Source organism: Brachyhypopomus gauderio, unplaced genomic scaffold, assembly GCF_052324685.1.
Source record: "Brachyhypopomus gauderio isolate BG-103 unplaced genomic scaffold, BGAUD_0.2 sc67, whole genome shotgun sequence".
Classification (NCBI taxonomy): domain Eukaryota; kingdom Metazoa; phylum Chordata; class Actinopteri; order Gymnotiformes; family Hypopomidae; genus Brachyhypopomus; species Brachyhypopomus gauderio.
The window spans coordinates 885,877-907,500 of NW_027506888.1; the positions used below are offsets into that span (position 1 = coordinate 885,877).

The following is a 21,624-nucleotide window of genomic DNA, read 5'->3' on the forward strand; positions in this document are numbered from 1 at the left end:
TCCTAAAAATACAAGCCCAAAGTTCAGAAGAGAAATCCTCATCCGTCTAATCGAAATGAGATTTGTGAAGTGTGCTCCAGTGAGGCAGAGAGACTTTGTGGTTTCGAGTTTATTCCTCACACTCTTATCTCTGTGCCACAGGAGGTGAACGTGCAGCCACACACAGCACTAGCGGTCAACAACACAGTTGTAAGAAACCTAAGTACTCCGACCAAGCCGGAGCAGATGTACCACACAGGCACATACACATTCATTTTCATGGAATGTTGGTGGTATAGCGTAGTGGGTAACAACATTGTGTCTCCCACAGGGGACCTGTACACACAAACACACAAGAGAAGTAGCATATGTTTTTCTATTTTCTGTGACTAAGTAGAATAAAGCTCTCTCTGACAAATGGCATAATACAAAAGAGTATTGAAATTAAGGGACCATCTCTAAAGATACACATCTAATAGGAAAATATATTTATTCAAAACGTTTTCTTTGGATCCTATATTTTTGACGTGTTTAGTGGTGGTGCTGTTCTCCACTGGAAGTACAGAACAGCACCCCCAGTGGCCAGTACCAGGCAGTGCAGACAGAGGTAACTTCGGTCTAAAGTCTTTCCAAGCTCTCTACACATGGTCAGTGTGTTCTTCTCCTGCCGCAGGCCTTGTAGGAAATGGCGCACGTGATTCAGCTCCACCTGTAGTGTGATGGCACACTCCTCTGCCCTGAAACATGCACACACCCTACTGCCCCCTAAAGGGAGGCAGGACAATTCATAAAGATGATGACAAGCAGACATATGAGAGAACAACATGGACAAAAAAAGAATGTCATTTTAGCATGGCTAGTTAAACTCGCATAGCCAAACTTACCATCTGTCTCAGGTATCTCCCACTGACTGCTCCCTACCAACTTCCATTGGCGGGAACAAATACGCTTCCTTATCCATGAATCGCTCCCATTGACCAACTGGAACAATACAACTGTTTCTATGGAGCTGAAGGCCAGAAGTGCCAGAGATCCAAACAGATAGATTTCTGAAATATAAAAAACAGGGATTTTTCAAAAGGTTATTTACTAAAGACATGCTATAACGAACTCCTTCTGTCTGTATGCATATCCAAATCTTTTTTTCTAGCCTACGTTAGTGCTGGGCGGTATGACCAAAATTCTATATCACGGTATTTTAAAAAATTATATCGGTTTCACGGTATTTGACGGTTTTTCCCCTCGTGCGTTATGTGTTAACTACATTGATTACGAAAAGAATTACTGCAGTTAAGAGTACCCTACTCCACTGTTAGTAAAATGTCTCCAACTAAGTATTGTGGCATAGGAAGAAGAAGCAGGAAACCGATCCAACGAGGCTCTTTTATCTAAATTGCCTTAGCGACGTAATCACGCAGAACAGACTCAAACTCATACAGCGCATGAGGGAATGGCATTAACAACAGGAAAACACACACACGACAGGGAACAACTCATACAGTACAACTACATAAACCAATAAGGGAGGACTCAAGCTACATAACACACATAACCAAATACATAACTAATAAATACATGCACCAACATTACACATAACAGGAACCAATACCGGAGCCGTAGGGGCTCATGGGATATAGCGCCATCCCCCTTTGGACCGACGCTACAGTATTACATGTAATACAGATTTGCATGGCCTCATGATCAGTTTTCAAATGGTAGCACTAAAGTAGTGAATGAATCATATAGCATGACAGTTGCAGTAAAAATACAAAACGTTTAATTTTTTTAAATTTCTTTTAATGTGATAAAAAGCGAATTATTTCGACCATATGTGTATTTGTATAAATATGTAAATTAATTAAGCTGAAGGTGCTGGGAAATATGGAAAATGGACCTTGAAAGTGCCGTACAAGTGCTTGAATTCCACCTTGTAAAGGTGTATGAACCCTGCAAACATAACAGCGCAAAACACAGCGCTGAAGAGCGGAACGCAACCTCGACACGCCACAGCAGAGATCCCGCGATTGCTACATGTATTTTCCAGATTATAAACCGCTACTTATTCCCTCACGCTTTGAACCATGCAACATATAATGAGGTGTGGCTTTTCTGTAGATGTTTCTTCACCCATCAGGGGTGGAGCAGAAAGTGAATCAGGTGGTAGGACAAAGTTGTAAATCAAAGAAGAAAGTGCTCATTTTCATTTAACTCATGCAAGCAGCAGGCACGACGGAGAAATTTTTCCAAACGAACGTGTCGTGCCGAATTCCGACTCCCCTCGTTTGCACACGCATAGACGCTACAGATGATATTCGGGAGTTACAGTGATTATTGTAACAATATCATTGTTAAATACGTACAAGAGAGAGAGCAGAAAGAAACAATTATAACTTAGTTCATTGAGCACTCTAGTTTTGTCCTAACTAGATATTTAGACGTAATACTGCGAAGTCATGTGGTCAGAGGTGAACTTCGGTATAGCCAGTGTGTATTGTATTTAAAATAATTAACACCCTTGAGCCAGTGTATCTTTGGACATAGATAATGCCGTTTGCTGTGATAGATAAAGTCTAGCTCTTATTTATGCATAGATACATAAATCGTCAATATAATCTGTAGCGTCTTTATGCGGATAAACGAGGGGAGTCAGAATTCAACACAACACCGGCTAAAAGCTAAAACTGTCGCACATGAAATGCTACAGGCACCGTTCAGAAACTGATCAGTTCAGTTAAATGTATTCAGTTCAGTAGATATATGCAGCTTTTAGCTTATAGCTTAGCGGCTTTTTTGCTTATAAAACATTTTCCATTTTTTTTACATTGTAGGTGCAGCTTATATTGAGGTGTGCTGTATAGTCGAGAAAGTACGGTACTTCCTGACAACAGACACGGCTCCCTTCTTTGGCAAAAGTTCCTTTGGGGCATCAACTTTTACTTCAATGTTTGGTAGAATTTATGGTTCAGAACATCCCTCGTTTTCAGCAAGCTAGATTTGCGCTCTGTTGAATGTTTGCTTAGCGGCGCAGCAATAAAACGCGTCCCGTGAGAAACAATTAACAACCGCGCTGCGTTCCGGACACGCGAAGGTTATTTAAACCGGTGTGGCCGGTTTATGAAAAATTCTTATGATAACAAAAATAAACACCGGTTTTCGGTGTGAACCGGTATACCGCCCAGCACTAGCCCACGTATCAGTAACGATGTTCTCTGTATTATTGTGCTGTTATCAACTTTAACAGTATTTGGTTCTTGATAAACTGCTTGATAAACTTGTAGATAAACTAAATTTGGGTTTTAATTAATGTAGGTAAATTAAGGCAACTTCTGTTAAGAAGTGCATGTCACATTACGTTGCATCATTTCAGTCACATGACCCTCTTGTAACTACATAAGGGGAAGAATTAAGAGAGTAAGTGTGTAAAGACCACAGTGCTGGATTTAACAAGCATTGATGATTCATGTATAGATCCCAATTAGTTACTAATTTAAAGTTATTATCAACACAGACCATGTTAGACTGCTATAATTATAATCACTTTAACTCTGCAGCCATTTGTCATTACCAGCGTAATTTATTTATTTATTCTGCACTCTTACCAGCAATGTACCTCCGTTGAGATGTTGTTTTTATTTTATTTAACACTGTTGAAAGAAGGATTTCTTTTATCTGTCCAATTTACAATAACTATATTTCTCTTGCTTTCTCTCTCTTAAGTTCCCTCACCAATTAGAGGCAGTTGAACTGTGAAGGGGGGGAAAAGGGTGAAGATGACAATGATGAAGATGAAGTGTCCAGAGTAGATGGTGACCATGACACCGAGGCGCTGCTTGAGGTAGACAGGGATGAGGAAGGCCAACAGGTCCAGGACCAGCAAGAGAGCACTGGGCAGCAGCAGAGTCACCATGTAGAGGAGAGGAGTTCTACGCACACAGATCTACACACACACACACACAAATATATAGTCACCATGTAGAGCAGAGAAGTTCCACACACACACACACACACACACACACACACACACACACACACACACAAAGATATAGAGTCACCATGTAGAGCAGAGAAGTTCCACACACACAGATCTAGACACACACACACACACACACACACACACACACAAAGATATACAGAGTCACCATGTAGAGGAGAGGAGTCATATGCACGCACACCTACACGCACACACACACACACAAGATATAGAGTCCCCGTGTAGAAGAGAGGAGTTCTACACACACAGATCTACACACACACACACACACACACAAAGATATAGAGTCCCCATGTAGAAGAGAGGAGTTCTACACACACAGATCTACACACACACACACACACACACACACACACAAAGATATAGAGTCCCCATGTAGAAGAGAGGAGTTCTACACACACAGATCTAAACACACACACACACACACACACACAAATATATAGTCACCATGTAGAGCAGAGAAGTTCCACACACACAAACACACACACACACAAATATATAGTCACCATGTAGAGCAGAGAAATTCCACACATACACACACACACACAAAGATATACAGAGTCACCATGTAGAGAAGAGTCATATGCACGCACACCTACACACACACACACACACACACAAAGATATAGAGTCCCCGTGTAGAAGAGAGGAGTTAGGGTTCTACACACACACACACAAATATATAGAGTCACCATGTAGTGCAGAGACGTTCCACACACACAGATCTACACACACACAAAGATATACAGAGTCACCATGTAGAGGAGTCCTAAGCACGCACACACACACACACACACGCGTGCGCGCATGTTCCCACTGACCTGCAGTCTGATCACAGAGGTGTTGAAGTACTGGGCAGTTTGAAGTGGAGAGACCACAGAGAGAGAGACAACCTCCCACTCTCCTCTAGAGAAGAGACCAGCCTCATCACTTCCCCAAGAAACCTCCACCTCCCTCGCTACGAGAGGGACAACAGGGAACAGATTATTCTTGCAGTTGCTTCTGCAGGTGTCTAATATTCAGTTGGATTTGAGTTGATGCTTGTGTGCGTGTAGATGTGACCATGCATTAGCACATGCACATGTGGCGTAGTCTGTACCTGTGTGTGACTGAGATAGGAAGGTGAGATTACACATGTGCTGGTCAAGAGGGAAGTGATAAAGATTAAGTGGACAGCTGGACTCCAAAAGGCGGGGTTTTCGTATCTCCACCCACCCATCATGAGTGACGGACGCATGACTGAACTGAGGCTCCGCCTCAGTATTTGCCCTAAAGATGAAGATGAGACAAAGATAGAGAACAAATCAACAGAGAACACCCCCATGCATTGCTGTAGCAAACACATGTTTACACAATCAACAAACAACAAAGTCTCTGCTGTTAGAAAAACATTTGGTTCCTGCACAAAAGATCACTAATATCACCCTCTGCTGGTGATTACCTAGTATTGCATTCGATTAATCTTTCTGTGAGAAAAGAGAAGGTACTCACATCTCATATAATATAATATCAGGAACCCAGATTCTATGTGCAGGAATAGTCACTCTCAGCACCCCACCATAGTGAGAAGGGTCCCACTTCAGTCTTTCATCCCTCCATCCCTCCAGTGAGAGAGACAAAGAGAGGGTCAGGAAATTTTAGTTTTCAGCTCTGTGAAAGGAAGACTCCACTTCACACAGTGATGTACCTGGGTGTACAGGACATAGAGAATCAGACGCTCATTCTTCTCATCCTGTAAGGAAAAGGACAAACTTTGACATTCAGTCAAGAAATAGACCATAATAATTCTCTGATCATTTATAATGATTCACTGATTCATTGATTCACTGATAATGTTCATTATTTCATCCCTCCTTCTTTTATCTCTGTCTCACCACTCCAAGAACACTCAAGACACTCAGGTCCACTCTGACAGGCACAGAGCTCCTCCAATCAACAACTGGTCTCAGCTTAGCTGACTCCACCCCTAGCAGACCATCCAACCATTGGTCAATGGAAACGTTCAACAGCTTGTGAGTGTTGGACATACTCCCTGTTAACCAGCAATAAATGAAAGCAGTTACAAACTGAATGAAAAAAAAAACTATTGTCAGCATGTGTGTGTTTGCGTGTGTGTGCGGGTGTTTGTGTGTTTGCCTGTGTGTGTGTGTGTGTGTGTGTGTGTGTGTAGATAGATGCGTAAGTAGTACCATGGACCAAGAGCAGGATAAGTAACAGACGCTGGTAATCTAACTTCAGCAGTATGAACACCTTCCCCATTTTGAAAAGGTCCTGTTCCAGTTGAACACAATCTTTAGCACCAGAATATTTTAGTTTTAATGTTCACAAAGAATAATATATTTTTGTCTAAACCTTCCTGTAGAAAAGTTATAGGTACTCAGGAACTTACCTGCAGAAGTCTGAAAAAAGCACTTCAGCAGCTTAGCACCGCCCTTTGGCCTCTGGTCACTACAGCAACAGCAGAATCTCTTTCATAATATCACTGATATCCAAATTTGCACTCACGCTCACAGGTAACACAGAGCTAGTTGCATTTGAATATCAACCCACATCACTCCTCACAGGAGTTGAGAAGCGAAAGCAGGATGGGTAGTTTTGAGAGAGTGGTGAAGAGGCAAACACATAACGAAGAAGAAATTATGTGGTGATGAACGGATGGTGCTATGGCTTTGTGGATATCTCTGCTAAGTGTTTATCTGTCAACAACAGGTAATTAAAACATGCAGCATGCCTTGTTTGTGTTAATAGATTCTGTTCCACCTGTAACAGTTTTTCATCTGGCAGAAGGCTGATCATTATTGTAGTATGACCAGTGGGTATGTGACAGTGTACGGCGTGGACCTGGACCTGGTGTCTGTGGTCAGTAATATCATGCAGTTGTCCTCAGCCTGGGTTAGACCTGTGAGTAACTGGACGTCTCCTCTCAGTCTGGACCTGAATGTGCACATCCTCCACATAATCGATATAGTGAGTTACCACAGATACACACACACATGCATAAATATACACACACACACACGACCATGACACAGCCACACACATGCACACACACTCATACATACATGAACACACAAATACATACACCCATGCATGAACACACACACACACACACACACACACCCATGATTATATGTACATATGCATACATGAAAACACACACACACACTTAAACATTCATTCACTAAGCATCCAAAGAAAGGTCTTATCAACATACAACCCTAAAAGGCCTTTCTCCTAAAGTCAAAGCAAATTCCCCTCACCCACTGTTTCTGTTCTGCATATCTGGTCTGGAAACATTCAAACCATTATTTTACAATCTCCTTCCAGAATGAAAAGGAGGAATTGGTCAAACTGCACATTCGTTTAAGTCAGATAAGCACATGCAGCAGTGAATACAATGTGTGTAAGTTATGAAGTTCACTTCATTGGTGCTCCTGTTCTGTGATGTCCTTTCAAAACTGTTTAACAGCTGTTATCTCTACATCCATTTTATTCTTATATTCTTCTCTCTTTCTCTGTCTGCCTCTCTCATCTCTCTCTCTCTTTCTCTCTCTACATCTTTGTGTCTGTGTGTGTAGAGATGGAGGGATGAGTCTATGTTATGGGACTCCATGCTGTATGACGGTCTGCCGTATTTCACGGTGCCGTCCTCCAGATTGTGGTCCCCTGATATCAACATTAAAGAGGCGTAAGTTGAGGGGTCTGGTGATGCATCACTCCAATCTATTAAGATTATTTATGGCCTGTTATTTGTGGGTCCACAAGACTCTCAGGCAAGTCATAATTTTTGTTGGTGTGTGTGCTTGCTTGTGTGTGTGTGTTTGCATGTGTATTGTGTTTGTGTGCATCTGTGTATTTGTACAGTATTAGTGTCTCCCAGCAGCACGCTGAGGTCTACGTGCGGGTGGAGCACAGCGGATGGGTGAGCCGGGTGGAGGACCTGCTCATCACACTGCACTGTGACCTGAGGATGGTGCTGTTTCCCTTCGACCAGCAGCAATGCAACATCACCTTTCATCCACTGCTACACACAGGTAGGAACTCTCACACACATGCACACACATGCACACACACATACACACGTTAGAGATGAAGTAAGTAAGGTTAGTAAGATTATGATTATGATCAGAGTAAGATTATGGTCTCACATGGTGTTTGATGATGAATGAGCGTTCAATTTTTACATATGTTTATGAATAAGAACTGCATTTAGTCAGCAATGAAGAAGGTTTATGAATTAGGTTATATGTAACTATTTGACAGAAATTAACAACATGTTCTAGCAAACAATCTTTTTTTGGAATACTATTACAACACCGATCCTCATATCCACACAGTTCCATTACATATTAATTACAGCCAATTCTGTTGATATGTTTATGTTGATATGCATTGCAGAGCAAGATGTGATTTTAAAAGTGGACACTAGAGGGCAAATTGCATTTGACAACAGACCTCATGGTGAATGGGACTTAATGGAGATTAAAGTGTTCAGTTACAGCCAGAAACAGTACTCACATCTCTGCTTTCAGGTATAAGCAAACACACACACACAAAACAGCAGATCAATATTATTACCCTCATTCTACCCACCTTCCCTCTTCTTCCTTTTTAGTTTCTTGCATTATCTTTCTTGTCCTCTTGCTCCCTCTGCAGGTGGAGTTGGGACGGTACAGTCTGTTCTACGTGCTGAACCTGATGGTTCCCAGTGCTCTGGTCATGATGGTTGATGTGGCCGCGTTTGCCCTGCCAGTCAACTGTGCAGAGAGAATCCCCTTTAAGGCCACGCTGCTCTTTGGCTACACTGTCTTCCTCTTCCTCATCACCGACATTCTGCCACCGTTCCGGGACACAACCCCTGTGATGGGTAGGGTGTAACAACCCATGTGATGGGTAGGGTGTAACAACCCCTGTGATGGGTAGGGTGTAACAACCCCTGTGATGGGTAGGGTGTAACAACCCCTGTGATGGGTAGGGTGTAACAACTCCTGTGATGGGTAGGGTGTAACAACCCCTGTGATGGGTAGGGTGTAACAACTCCTGTGATGGGTAGGGTGCGCCCTTGAGATTGTTTGTGGGTGTGTGGGTGACTCACTAAACAGCAGATAAAGGCACACATACACCTTTGGCCTTTGCATTAAATCAAGATTTAATAGACCAAAAGTAAGTATTCTCATTTGTTTTTGGACTCATTCCTATATAAAGATTTACAGTAATCATATATGACCATCATTTCAGAAGTTTTTTTTTTTTTGGTTTATTTTTTTACATGACCATAGATCCTTTCATGTACTATATCACTTCTCATATACCGGTTTTTTTTTATTTGGTATATACATCCTGTGTAACCTGTAAATATGTTGTTTTAAATGTGAGATTTAAAATATTTTTTAAAATATTATATATATATATATATTTAAAATATATATATATATATAGTTTTATTTTATGTGTATGTGTGTGTGTGTTTGTGTGTGTGTGTGTGTGTAGGTGTGTATCTGGTGGTGTGTCTTGTACTGCTGTGTGTGAGTATGGGGGAGAGTATATTGTTGCTGAGACTAGGGCAGCCAGACTCTCACACACACTCCACTCTACTAGAAAGAATCGTACAGAGAGTGTATCCACACCTCCTACAGACAGATGGCACTAGTGAGCATCATCATGCCTACAGACAGAGCATCTGCAGAGGTACTAAAGGTTATATTACATATATATAATTTATAATATATAATTTATAATTGCCTGCTGTTAAAGCGGCTATGAAACTCATAATCTTGTTGGTCTGCCACTGTCTTCATCAGAACACTAATGCTCATATCATTACAGTCTAATACTAATACTAATGTACTAATGCTCATATCATTACAGTCTAATACTAATACTAATGTACTAATGCTCATATCATTACAGCTCCAAATCAGAAATTGGGCATTTTGTGGAAAAACAAAATGGCACTTACAATATACACCAAAACTCAGGTCCCATAAATCTGTTGTTATATTAATTTGTTTGTTTTCCTGTTTCATGCAGGTCTGAGGAGATCATTTGCTCTGGGCAATGGCAGGGCGGGACTAGGTGAGTGTGGGTGGGGCTGCATGACTGACAAGTTGAGGGAAGAGTTAGAGGTTGTAAGTGAGGAGCTGAGGATGCTAAACTGGAATAATGCTCAGCGCAGTTCCAGACTTCACCTGATGGAGGCAGTAGACCGACTGTGCTTCAGAATCTACACCTTCTTTCTGGCCGTGTTTGTGCTGTCTCTGGCACTGCTCTGGACTCTGAGCACATGACTGGATACACCTATCAACACCTAACAAACACTGTTCCTGAGAGGCTAGCTTAACTGTACACAGAAAATACAGTTGTAAAATAGCTCAACCTTTTATCAAATCGCAGGATGGTAACACCCCTTATTTATCCAGTTTGTAAATGAGTAAAAGCAAAATTTGCAATGGTGAATAATAAGTTTGACCCAAGCTCAACATCGGTAACTTCAAAAAAATAATAAAAAAAGAACAATTGCTTTGCTAACTTCGTCCCCAGTTCTTAATTCACTTTATTTGTACACTCTTTTTGAACATTTGAAGTCCATCATGCACAAATGTGGACAAATGTGTATAATACAAAGCTACAGAAGCCCCTATCTATGGTTTAAAGACACACAATAGATTCAACTCTATAGCAGAGCAAGTTCTCATAAGCAGTAATAGGATATATGTGCTGTTTAAGGATTCTACTTGTAATTATCTACACCTGGGTGAATTACCATGTGCTTTTCTGTCCCAGTCCTGGGACACTGCTGCTCACCATATTTGCTTGTTGGTTTTATCGGGCTTGGACATGCCTGGTCTTCCTGAGGTATTCCTGGTCTTCCTGAGGTGAGCATCAGCAGTTCCTCAGCACTGGGACAGAGAGCCATGAGGTTCAATACAAACAATGCACAAAAAATACAGCAGTTGATGAAGAGTTGGAGAGAGTTGACATAACAATCCTAGCGAGTGGCCTCTTTTCAGCAGCACAGACAGAGGCTGCCAGCGTCTCCGGGGTCTTCAGGGGTCATGCAGGGCAGCTTTTGAGCTTGGCCGAGAATGAAGAGGCCGTATAGAGGGGCTCGCAAAATGATGAAAGAGTAGGTGATGGGGAAGATGAAGCATTCAAAAGCTATACTGGGCAATATGCGGCCAAACGGGTAGGTGGCCACCACTGGGAAGAAGCTGATGGTGATGATGATGAAGATCATAAAGACGGTGCGGAATGCCTGTTTCTTAGCAGGGTGCAGCTCACGACTGGCTGGTCCACTCTGCCTGAGTGCCCTCATTACCGAAACATTGCAGAAGAGGATGATGAGGTAGGCAGCCACAAACGGGACGATGAAGATGTAGTCCTTTTGCTGGATGGTGGACATGACCATCAAGACACAGTAGGTCAGGGTTGCCACCCACACGAGGATGATGGCCACCAACCGATGATGCCCATTGCGGAGCTTCATAAACATGATTGGATGCACCACGGCGACGTAGTGGTCAAGGCATATGCAGATCAGTAAGAGAGGCGCACCAATCTCGTTCAGGCCAAACACAAAGATGAGATACTGATAGATGTCATTGTTGCTTATGAGGTAAATGGATATTGGGTCCAGTGGAAGGAACAAGCAATAGAGCGTGTCCAGTACAACCAGGTTCAGTTTGAAGATGTCAGGAGTGGAAAGTTCAACTCCTCCATGTAAGAGGAGGTACAACACATACATGTTGCTAGGGAAACCAATGACAGCTGAAAGAATCTCGATGAAATTCTGGAAGAAATACGCTGCACTGCACCAGTCAGTTTCATTACGGTCAGCATTGGTTGTCTGATTATAGAAGTACTGGAAACCAGTTTGATTGACAGTTGAAGATAAATTTGCAAGCATAATATTCATGTCCACTGTGGCTTAGAAAAAGAAGAAGAGAGTTTATATATATATATATATATTTTTTTTGTCTCTGCTATTTTATAGTGTTTGATAATATGATTAATTTCTATAACAAATAACACTCCAGAAAGCATTTCTTACAAGCTACATTAGGTAAAAAAGGAGTAAAAAAGCAGATATCTCTCAACAAATTTGAATATACAAGCATATAAATTTATTGCCCAAGGGTCATAAAATCATTATCTGCACAATCTAAAATGCAGCACTAAATATTTGCCATTATATATGGGCAAAATGTATTAGAAAGATTTTACACAAAATAAGCATTACATATTGAATATGGAAATTCATATTAGAAGAATTGTAACTGACTCACCAAGAGATGTCCTTCAAAAGTCAAATGATGAAAAACACACATGTACATATGTTTATATACTCAGACACTATGATGCCAACATTTCAATAAAAGCAAATATAACCACACGTCAGACAGGTGGTAATTTTTGCAATGACATTTGTGTGTATGTTTATGTGTATGTGTGTGCATTTGTGGGGTTGTGTGTGTGTGTGTGTGTGTGTGTGTGGTATGAGCAGAAGGCTTGCTGTGGTTTGGCCACTGTCACACTGTGCCCTGTAGTTTTGTTTATGACTTTGCCTGTCTGTACCTGTCCCTCCAGCTCTTTATGCTGGATGGTGTTGATTTATCGAGGTGTGACCTGTAGAAGAATTTTTTTTTTCACTGCTGATTTGTGACAGTTTTGTTTTCCTATCTGGGCTGTATGTATTATTTGGTTTAAGGTGAACTTTTCAGAGGTGTATAATCCAGGTTCAGAAAGTAAAAGTCCTCACCAGGATTTTGCTCAGGCTTCCTGGATTGTGTTGATTCCACTAATTTTACTAAAAATTGCTAATTAGAAAATCTAGCAAGCTTGAGCAAAATCCTGGTGAGGACTTTTACTTTCTGAACCTGGATTATACACCTCTGGAACTTTTATTTACATTTTGTCATCCCACACGATGTCCTACTCCAATTCCCAAAATTCACATCCATTCCAAATGAAAAGTGATAAATGAAAACTGGTTTTGTAGTTGTACAGGATAAACTGTCCACCCATTATAGTTTATTAGGCAGCAAATGAAGGAAGGAATGAATAAATGGAGGAATTAATGCAGGAATGAATAAATGGAGGAATTAATGCAGGAATGAATAAATGACTATAGTTGCTCACATGGAATGTGCAAGACAATGTGATATCCTACTTTAAAACTAAAGTTTTTTTGTTGTTACATTTTGATAATTTTATCCTAACTTGATTAAATTATTTGCAGGTTCACATTCAGTTACAGTAAGAAAGGGAATTTGTGAAGGTTTAGATCAACCAGTGGTCTCAACCATAGGTCAGAGGTGCGTCTCATGAACCTTTACTGTAATTGCCAAAAATTTATAGATGCTAAACACTGCAGTATCACAAAGTCTCATAATAGAACATGAGGCAATGTACGGGGTGAACAGCCAATAAGAGGAGTAAGACTGTGTGGTGTAGAGGGGTAAGACTGTAGTGAAGAGGGGTAAGATTGTGGTGTAGAGGGTTAAGACTGTGGTGTAGAGGGGTAAGATTGTGGTGTAGAGGAGTAAGACTGTGTGGTGTAGAGGGGTAAGACTGTGTGATGTAGAGGGGTAAGACTGTGTGGTGTAGAGGGGTAAGACTGGTGTAGAGGGGTAAGATTTGTGTAGATGGGTAAGACTGTGTGGTGTAAGGCTGAGGGGACAAAACAGTGAAATAAGGGCAACAATTGTGGACCATGTTTTTCATGTAAATCATGGTCTCACAATGGCTGAAGCTGGTTGCACCTGAATATTGGAAGAACAATCAATCATTGTTGAAAAACATTTCATAGAGAAAACGTGTATGTAATTCAGAAATGTGCTCTCTGCTGTAATGCTGCACATTGACATACATTCTGATATGTTACTGTATTTAATTTTTTGTTTTGCATTTTTGCATTCTTATACCATATAGGATATCAAGACTAGCTCATGGTAGCAGAGGTTCCATTTTCACACTCAACAAGAGGAGGCTGGATATGCTCAGGTTGTTTTGAATGTGTAGAGTAAGTTTCTAATTTTGTTGTTCCAGTCAGTTGTCTGTCTTTTCTGAATTTCAATCAGATTTGTTTTTGTCAACAAATTGCAGTGCAAACAATATTACTGTTGTGACAAGCAGGGGTGAGCAACTAAAAAGGAAGCGATCACGTCAAGTCTCAGGGAAAGAGGATGGTTTAATAGAAAGTGTGCAAACCAAAAACCCGTGACATAGATCCAGATTAAGGAAATAATAACCAGCCAGTCAACTGGTACAAAGACAAGACATATATAGACGAACAAACGACCCTCAGGTGAGACGGATCACGGGTCCCGCCCACCTGAGGGACGAACATCACGTGACCAAAAACAGGACCGCTGCCGCTGTAACCGGGGGCGACCGGCAGGGGGCCCCCCACAACGTGACAACTGTACAAATTTGATTCCAGTACAATTTCTTTCTATCAGTCTCCCACATACAGTGATGTGTAACTTTGTGTTCTGTGTAAGTTTGTATTTTGTGTGTAACATGTATTGTTTCATTTGATATACCACAGAATGTGCAGCGTTCTTGAAATCAAAGCTTAGCTAGTTTCCATCAGAATATACAGTCTACACTGGCTGTGACTTATAGTTGCACTGACAACATGACCAGGTATTTTGACTGCCTTGTTCATAGGCAATGGCACACAGACTAGATATTCAGATGGCACTGACAAATTGACTGACCTAAATCATGGTTGCTAACTCTCACGCATTGAGTGTGAGACACACGCATTTGACCGTTTTCACACGCTCTCACGCCACACTTCTGATATCTCACGTTGAAAAAAAATCAAGTGTATTTACCTCTGATCCACATCTATGATTCAATGAGTTACTATTTCGCTCTGGCGCCACATCATATGGTGTGACACATCATCATAAGGTGTGTGTGTGACGATGGGTGCGGCGAGAAGGACGAGACACAGAATCCTCCAGTTTCAGCAAACGTCACTTTACTGATATATTGTGTTGCGCAATCAGCGCACGAGAAACATGTACAATGAACACAAAACGTGTAGACTCAGACAACGACGAGCACAGGACACTGCACGAGCGCACATTAAATAGACAGACCACATTAGCCCCATGTGATTACGAAACGATTCACAGGTGAGACACATTATTCACACAACATAGCCATCACCACGGAGTTCCGCTGACGCAGACAAGGCATGTGGACAACGTTTACACACGCCCAAAAGGGAGGGGCCGGGGTCCTCAACGTGACAGTGTGACTGGGTTTTCTTGTCACACCATATGATCATTTTGTCACACTATATGATATGAACTGTGCATAAATACATAAATAATGGTCTTGATACATTCGTATAGTTAATAGTTTGTTGAATATTTTATCATTTTAACATATTTTGATAATATATGATTATATTGTTCACATTTAGTATCTACACCAACTCAATTTGGTGAATCCCTGCTATCCCATTTTCAAGCTGAATCCATGTTAAACTGCATCATTTTGTCACTCAAATGTTTCCCTTTATTTATTTAGTTTGAGACAGATTTCATTAGATGACGAGAGATGACACACTTTTAACAGATTTTAATGATACAATATCAGCTTGCTGTTTGATCATTGTTTTACTTATTCTCATTTCAAAATTAATTTATGCATTAAATATAAAGTACAATGACTTACCAAAGATTATTAGAATTTGTGTAACCAATATTCAGCAGATTAGAATAAAAAGTGTAACATCTAATGAATACGGTAAATGGATTAGTCAATGCCTTATAAGCATTGTTCACTACGTTGAGTAGAATTCACTGTTCTTCAACAATTTTGTGATTTTGCTGTAACTAAAAATTATTTCAGTCACTTGTCAAACCAAGTTTGGTTGTTTGGTAAATGCAGATTTTTGCATACAGATTGCTGTGTGGCATGATTCATCATATGGCGAGACACCATGTAATTTGGTGTGACACTCAGAATTTTGAAAATAATTAATCATAAACTCAACAATGTGGCTGATGGGGAATAGTGTCAGCAATAGTTACATGAATTTTGGTACTTTTATAACAAGATACTCACAAATTAATTTGAAGTATACTCAACTCAACTCAACTTTATTTGTATAGCCCTTTACAGAACAGCCTCGGCTGGGTCAAAGTGCTTTACAGAGTAGGTAGTAAATGTAAAAACAGACAAGATTATTAATTATATGGTAAAAAACAGCAACTATAACATGCTAAAATACTACTAAAATTACTAATGACACAATTAAAACAATAACAACACAAGTCTCATACTGGGTTAAAAGCCAAGGAATAAAAGTAGGTTTTAAGATGAGTCTTAAAAATGGACAGTGAAGAAGCCTGTCTGATATACATTGGAAGGTCATTCCATAATTTCGGTGCAGCAGCTGAAAAAGATCGATCCCCTCTGAGCTTACGTTTTACTTTTGGCACCTTCAGGAGAAGCTGATCAGCTGACCTAAGGCACCGACTGGGAGCGTGTGGTTGGAGGAGCTCAGAGAGATAAGGTGGGGCAAGTCCATTTAGAGATTTAAAAACAAATAAAAGAATTTTAAAACGGATTCTAAAATGCACCGGCAGCCAATGGAGAGAGGCCAGAATAGGTGTTATGTGCTCCCTCTTACGCACTCCAGTTAGAAGTCTGGCAGCAGTGTTCTGAACCAACTGAAGACGACTGAGGGAGGACTGGCTAACTCCATAATACAGTGCATTACAGTAATCCAGCCGAGATGTAATAAAAGCATGGATTACTGTTTCAAATTTCTCCCGTGTAAGGATTGGCTTCACCTTTGCCAGCTGCCTCAGCTGGAAGAAGCTGGACTTCACTACTGCACCAATTTGCCTATCTAATTTAAAATCACTGTCCATCTTAAAACCCAAATTTGTGATTGTTGGCTTTATATATGATGTTAAAAGGCCAAAGTCAACTGGGGGGGCTTTGCATGTACCACTAGGACCAAATACCATCACTTCCGTTTTCTTTTCGTTAAAATTTAAAAAGTTTAACGCCATCCAGGCTTTAATGTCCTCAAGACATAAAAGCAGTGCTTTAAAAGAACATGCATCGTTTCTCTTTAAAGGTATATATATCTGGCAGTCGTCAGCATAACAATGAAAAGAGACGCCATGTTTTCTTAAAATGGAACCCAGTGGGAGCAAATACAGAGAAAACAGGAGGGGTCCCAAAATTGAGCCCTGAGGAACTCCATATAACAGGGGAGCTACAGAGGATTCACAGTCAGCAATAGATATGCACATGGTTCTGTCTGTTAGATATGACCGAAACCACTGTAGTGCACTGCCAGAAATGCCCACCATGTGCTGTAGCCGAGAAATTAAAATGTTGTGATCTAATGTGTCAAACGCTGCAGTTAGGTCAAGCAGGACAAGAATCACATGTTCACCTGAATCCGTAGCCAGTAGGATGTCATCACAAACCTTAATCAGTGCTGTCTCTGTACTGTGCAAAGATTTAAAACCGGATTGGAAAATCTCCAGGATATTGTGCTCATCCAGAAAAGATTTTACTTGGGTGTAAACAAGTTTCTCTAAAATTTTTGAAATAAAAGGCAGTTTGGAGATGGGCCTATAATTAGTCAATAGGGTGTGATCAAGACCAGGTTTCTTTAGCAGGGGTTGAACTACTGCCCGTTTAAAACTCATGGGAATGACAGCAGAGGACAGACTGCTGTTTATAATGGCCAAGACATGATGTCCTATACTCGGAAAAACCATTTTTAAAAAGTAGGGAGGCACCGCATCACAGGAAGAGCCTGAGGGCTTTATAAGGCCCACTACATGCTCCAAGTGTGACAATGTCACAGGCTCAAACCTATCAAACACAGCCTTACAAGAGGCAGCGTCAGATGGGTCAGAAGCAGGAGCTGTGATCAGGGCTCTTGCAGTGGCAATCTTATTATTAAAAAAATGCATAAAATTTTCACACAGTTCAGAAGAAGCTTCCAGACAGGTGGGTTGTTGAGACTTAAGAACAGAGTCTATGGTTTTAAATAACACACGTGGGTTATGACGGTTTGCCATGATAATGTTCGACAGATGCTCTCTCTTAGCTTCCTTGATAGTGTGTTGATAGGAACGTCTACAGTCTTTTAAAATTTGGAGTGAAACTTGCAGCTTGTCCTTCTTCCATCTCCGTTCAGCTCTGCGACTGAAAGATTATGAGTACAAGTCTTCTTATGAGTGTTGAAGCAAATTAATACAAAAGGTTACATTATTGCACATGAGAAATGGTATACTTTTAAATAGTAATGATAAAGAATCAGGATAATTGACTTACATTATTGTCACGGTACGGCGGCCCCCTACTGGTCGCCCCCGTCTACAGCAGCAGCTTGTCCTGTGGGTGTGGTGTTGTGTTCGTCCCTCAGGTGGGCGGAGCCCGTGATCCGTCTCACCTGAGGGTCGTTTGTTCGTCTATATATGTCTTGTCTTTGTACCAGTTGACTGCTGGTTATTATATCCTTAATTCGGATCAGTTCACGGGTTTTGGTTTGCGCACTTTACATATTAAACCATCCTATTTCCCTGAGACTTGGCGTGATCGCTTCCATTTATTTTCGCTCACCCTGCCCGTCACAGAATAACCAGCCACCTTCGGAAGCCGCCAGTCTCCTTTGCTTTTTCCTTCGTTCGTGGTCATGTCTCGTGGTAAGTGTTTGTCTGCGTGGTGTTTTGTTTGTTGTTGAAGAGCCCCGCCGTGCTGAAACGTTGTGTGTGTGTGCAGCACGGCGGTGACCAGGGCAACCGTCCCCGGTCGGGCTCTTCGTGTTGTGTGGTCACTTGTGTGTGCATGTGTGTGTGTGTCAGTGAACGGATGCATGGAACGTTGTGCGGCGCTCGCGTGTGTTAATTGTTGGATGTGTTGTGTGTGACGCTGTCGCCGCTCGTCACGGTCGCCTCGCTCCCCCGTGTGTCTAGTGTTTTATGTGGGGAGCGACTGCGAACTTGAGCGGCGCGTCACCACTGTTTGTGTAGAGCGCGCATGTGTGTGTCCTGTCCGTTTGCCGTTTTCCACCGTGCTTTTGTCTAGTCTTTGTGTGTTTTTGTCCTAGCGTGCTTGTGAACTGTTGTGTGTAATTCCACACATGCTCCTCCCCCTTGAGTGTGTGTGTGGGGGTGGACCAGTGATGGTCCCGTGCCACGGGGAGTGGCACGGAGGGCGTCGCTCCTAAGGGAGGCCCTGACCAGGGAGTCGAGGGTGTTCTCCGGAGCCGGTAGGGGCCCCTCTCCTGATGCATCAGGTGAGTTGTTTGGTGTCCCCTCCTGCTGAGATGGAGACCCCTCCCCCCGGATGCGGGGTGCCGAGATGGTCAGGGTAAGTGCGCGTATGTGTTTTGTGTTGGTGTGTGTGGGTGTGTGTGTGCTTTTTGTGTTTTATGTGCAGGTGCTTCTCCCTGGTGGTGGATCGTGGCAGTCCTGGACCTTGTGGGGGTCTCCAGCTGGCAGGAGCCCCCTTATGTTGTAGGGTGACCGGAGCCCGGTCGGAAAGAGCCCCTCCCTAGAGGGCTGGGGCCCCCGGATGTTTGGGGACGATAGGGCTCTGGTCCGAAGAGCTCCTGCTGAAGATGGAGATCCTCCCTCCTGCTCGGGGTGACCAGGAGGCCCTTGGGGGCTGTTCCCCAGCCCGCGAGAAGGGTGCTCTGGGCCTCGGTCTCTGGCGCTCCTGGGTTTGGTGGAGGAGTCCACCTCGTAAAGTCAGGCCCCGGCTGGGGCTGACTCCCCAGGAGGCTGGGGTGGCCCCTAGCAGAAGGCAGGGGCCAGCTCCGGGAGGAGGTAGGTCCAGGAGGTGACTCAGCCACGCCCCAGGGAGGTAACCTGCACACATACACCCCAGACGGACATGGAGCCGTGGCCCGCCGTCCTCGCACCTGTGGGGCTATGCGGCTTAAGGCCGGTTAGGGCGTGAGGGCCCTGTGACCGACCGGGGCGTGGTTTTGTCTTGTGGACGGCCCAGTCGGTCCAGGGTCCCGCCCAGGTAGGTGAGCTAACCTGTGTTTGTTTTGTGTTTCAGCTCCGGGACTACAGGGGGTGTGTCCCTTGTCCCTGCCTGCCTGCCCCTTTGTTTTGTGTGCTGCTGCTGTAGGCCGCACAGCCGGTGGAGGGGAGTGCGGCTTGGAGGGGGGATCTGTCACGGTACGGCGGCCCCCTACTGGTCGCCCCCGTCTACAGCAGCAGCTTGTCCTGTGGGTGTGGTGTTGTGTTCGTCCCTCAGGTGGGCGGAGCCCGCGATCCGTCTCACCTGAGGGTCGTTTGTTCGTCTATATATGTCTTGTCTTTGTACCAGTTGACTGCTGGTTATTATATCCTTAATTCGGATCAGTTCACGGGTTTTGGTTTGCGCACTTTACATATTAAACCATCCTATTTCCCTGAGACTTGGCGTGATCGCTTCCATTTATTTTCGCTCACCCTGCCCGTCACAATTATTACATTATATCCCTTTTTAATTTAATTCACAATAACATTCATGTCACACCATATGACAAATTTAGTTACCAAGACAGTAAACTAGTGAATAAATGTAAAATTCAAGGAAAAATCTACAAGACACATATATATTTGGAAATATAAGAGTTGATAGAATATAACCCAGTGAATTCCATGACCTACATTTGAGATTTTTTTTTTTTTTTTTTTTACTTTTTTTTTAGCCAAATATGTCAACCCCCCACTTACAGTGACTTATAGTTGCACTGACAACATGACTAAGTATTTTGACTGCCTTGTTCATAGGCAATGGCACACAGACTAGATATTCTGATGGCACTGACAAATTGACTGACCTAAATCAGGGTTGCTAACTCTCACGCGTTGAACGTGAGACACACGCATTTGACCGTTTTCACACGCTCTCACGCCACACTTCTGATATCTCACGTTGAAAAAAAATCTAGTTTATTTACCTCTGATCCACATCTATGATTCAATGAGTTACTAGTTTGCTCTGGCGCCAACACCCCCCCCCCCCCCCACCCCCCACCCCCGGGAACACCTTTCGTTCGCCACCTCCTCCAAGTTCAAATCTCACTTAAGCGATCTTCAAAAGTTGGCAACTCTGCCTAAATATTTGCAAAAACAGAATTATCTGCTTTTGCAGGTATTTCATTGAGTTTTGCTGTTTGCACTAACTGTTTTGAGAAATGCACTATTTAATTTAAGTTGTGATGCCAATTTAAATTATGAGGTGATAGCTGTAATAGCACATCAGCCAGTCTTCAAAAGTTCTGTGCTGGTTGCCCAAGTTAAATTCACTGTTCTCTCTCTCACACACACACACATACACACACACTCACTCACTCACTCACTCACTCACTCACTCACAGGGCCCCTTGTTTGTGAGAAGCTCTTCATGACGTCTTTGTGTTGTCGCCATCCATGCATCAGTCCACTGACGAGTGATCCATCACTAGTCTGTGGTTTCTGTTGTGCCACGTTCCCTTTAGTGTCAGTAGCGTTGTTGTCTTGGAGATGACGTCATGTTGCAGCACCGTCGGGAGCGTCGGCGTGGCGACGAGACGGGAGGGGTCGACAGGAGCGCGCAGTCTCGAGCAGACAGTTGACTAGAGACGGTGCCGGAGCTGCAGGGGTCTAAAGTGTAGGCGT

General features: G+C 42.6%; 3 protein-coding genes and 1 long non-coding RNA gene across 4 annotated transcripts in view; 3 read left to right on the plus strand and 1 right to left on the minus strand.

Moving 5' to 3' along the window:
- Nucleotides 1-3,691: 3,691 nt before the first annotated feature.
- Nucleotides 3,692-6,229, minus strand: LOC143490850 (5-hydroxytryptamine receptor 3A-like). The gene is made up of 7 exons (XM_076989357.1): nucleotides 6,160-6,229; nucleotides 5,845-6,002; nucleotides 5,658-5,702; nucleotides 5,462-5,571; nucleotides 5,070-5,239; nucleotides 4,792-4,928; nucleotides 3,692-3,916 (listed from the first exon to the last, which is right to left on the minus strand). Exons 1-7 carry the CDS (start codon nucleotides 6,227-6,229, stop codon nucleotides 3,692-3,694), a joined length of 915 nt encoding a protein of 304 aa, XP_076845472.1.
- A 229-nt stretch (nucleotides 6,230-6,458) lies between these two features.
- Nucleotides 6,459-7,373, plus strand: LOC143490854 (uncharacterized). Its single transcript, XR_013125007.1, has 3 exons — nucleotides 6,459-6,679; nucleotides 6,798-6,937; nucleotides 7,298-7,373. It is a non-coding gene; the product is annotated as an uncharacterized LOC143490854 (long non-coding RNA).
- Nucleotides 7,374-7,552: 179 nt separating this feature from the next.
- LOC143490910 (5-hydroxytryptamine receptor 3B-like) lies at nucleotides 7,553-10,381 on the plus strand. Its single transcript, XM_076989465.1, has 6 exons — nucleotides 7,553-7,658; nucleotides 7,835-8,004; nucleotides 8,369-8,502; nucleotides 8,627-8,837; nucleotides 9,461-9,658; nucleotides 10,001-10,381. The coding sequence occupies exons 1-6, from the start codon at nucleotides 7,567-7,569 to the stop codon at nucleotides 10,255-10,257; spliced, it is 1,062 nt and encodes a 353-aa protein (XP_076845580.1). The 5' UTR covers nucleotides 7,553-7,566; the 3' UTR covers nucleotides 10,258-10,381.
- Nucleotides 10,382-21,523: 11,142 nt separating this feature from the next.
- LOC143490901 (tubulin beta-4B chain) overlaps nucleotides 21,524-21,624 on the plus strand; it is a 3,125-nt gene continuing 3,024 nt past the window's right edge. Inside the window, exon 1 of the mRNA XM_076989458.1 lies at nucleotides 21,524-21,624. This exon is cut by the window's right edge and continues 110 nt beyond it. The gene's annotated coding sequence lies outside the window, so the exon portion shown is untranslated.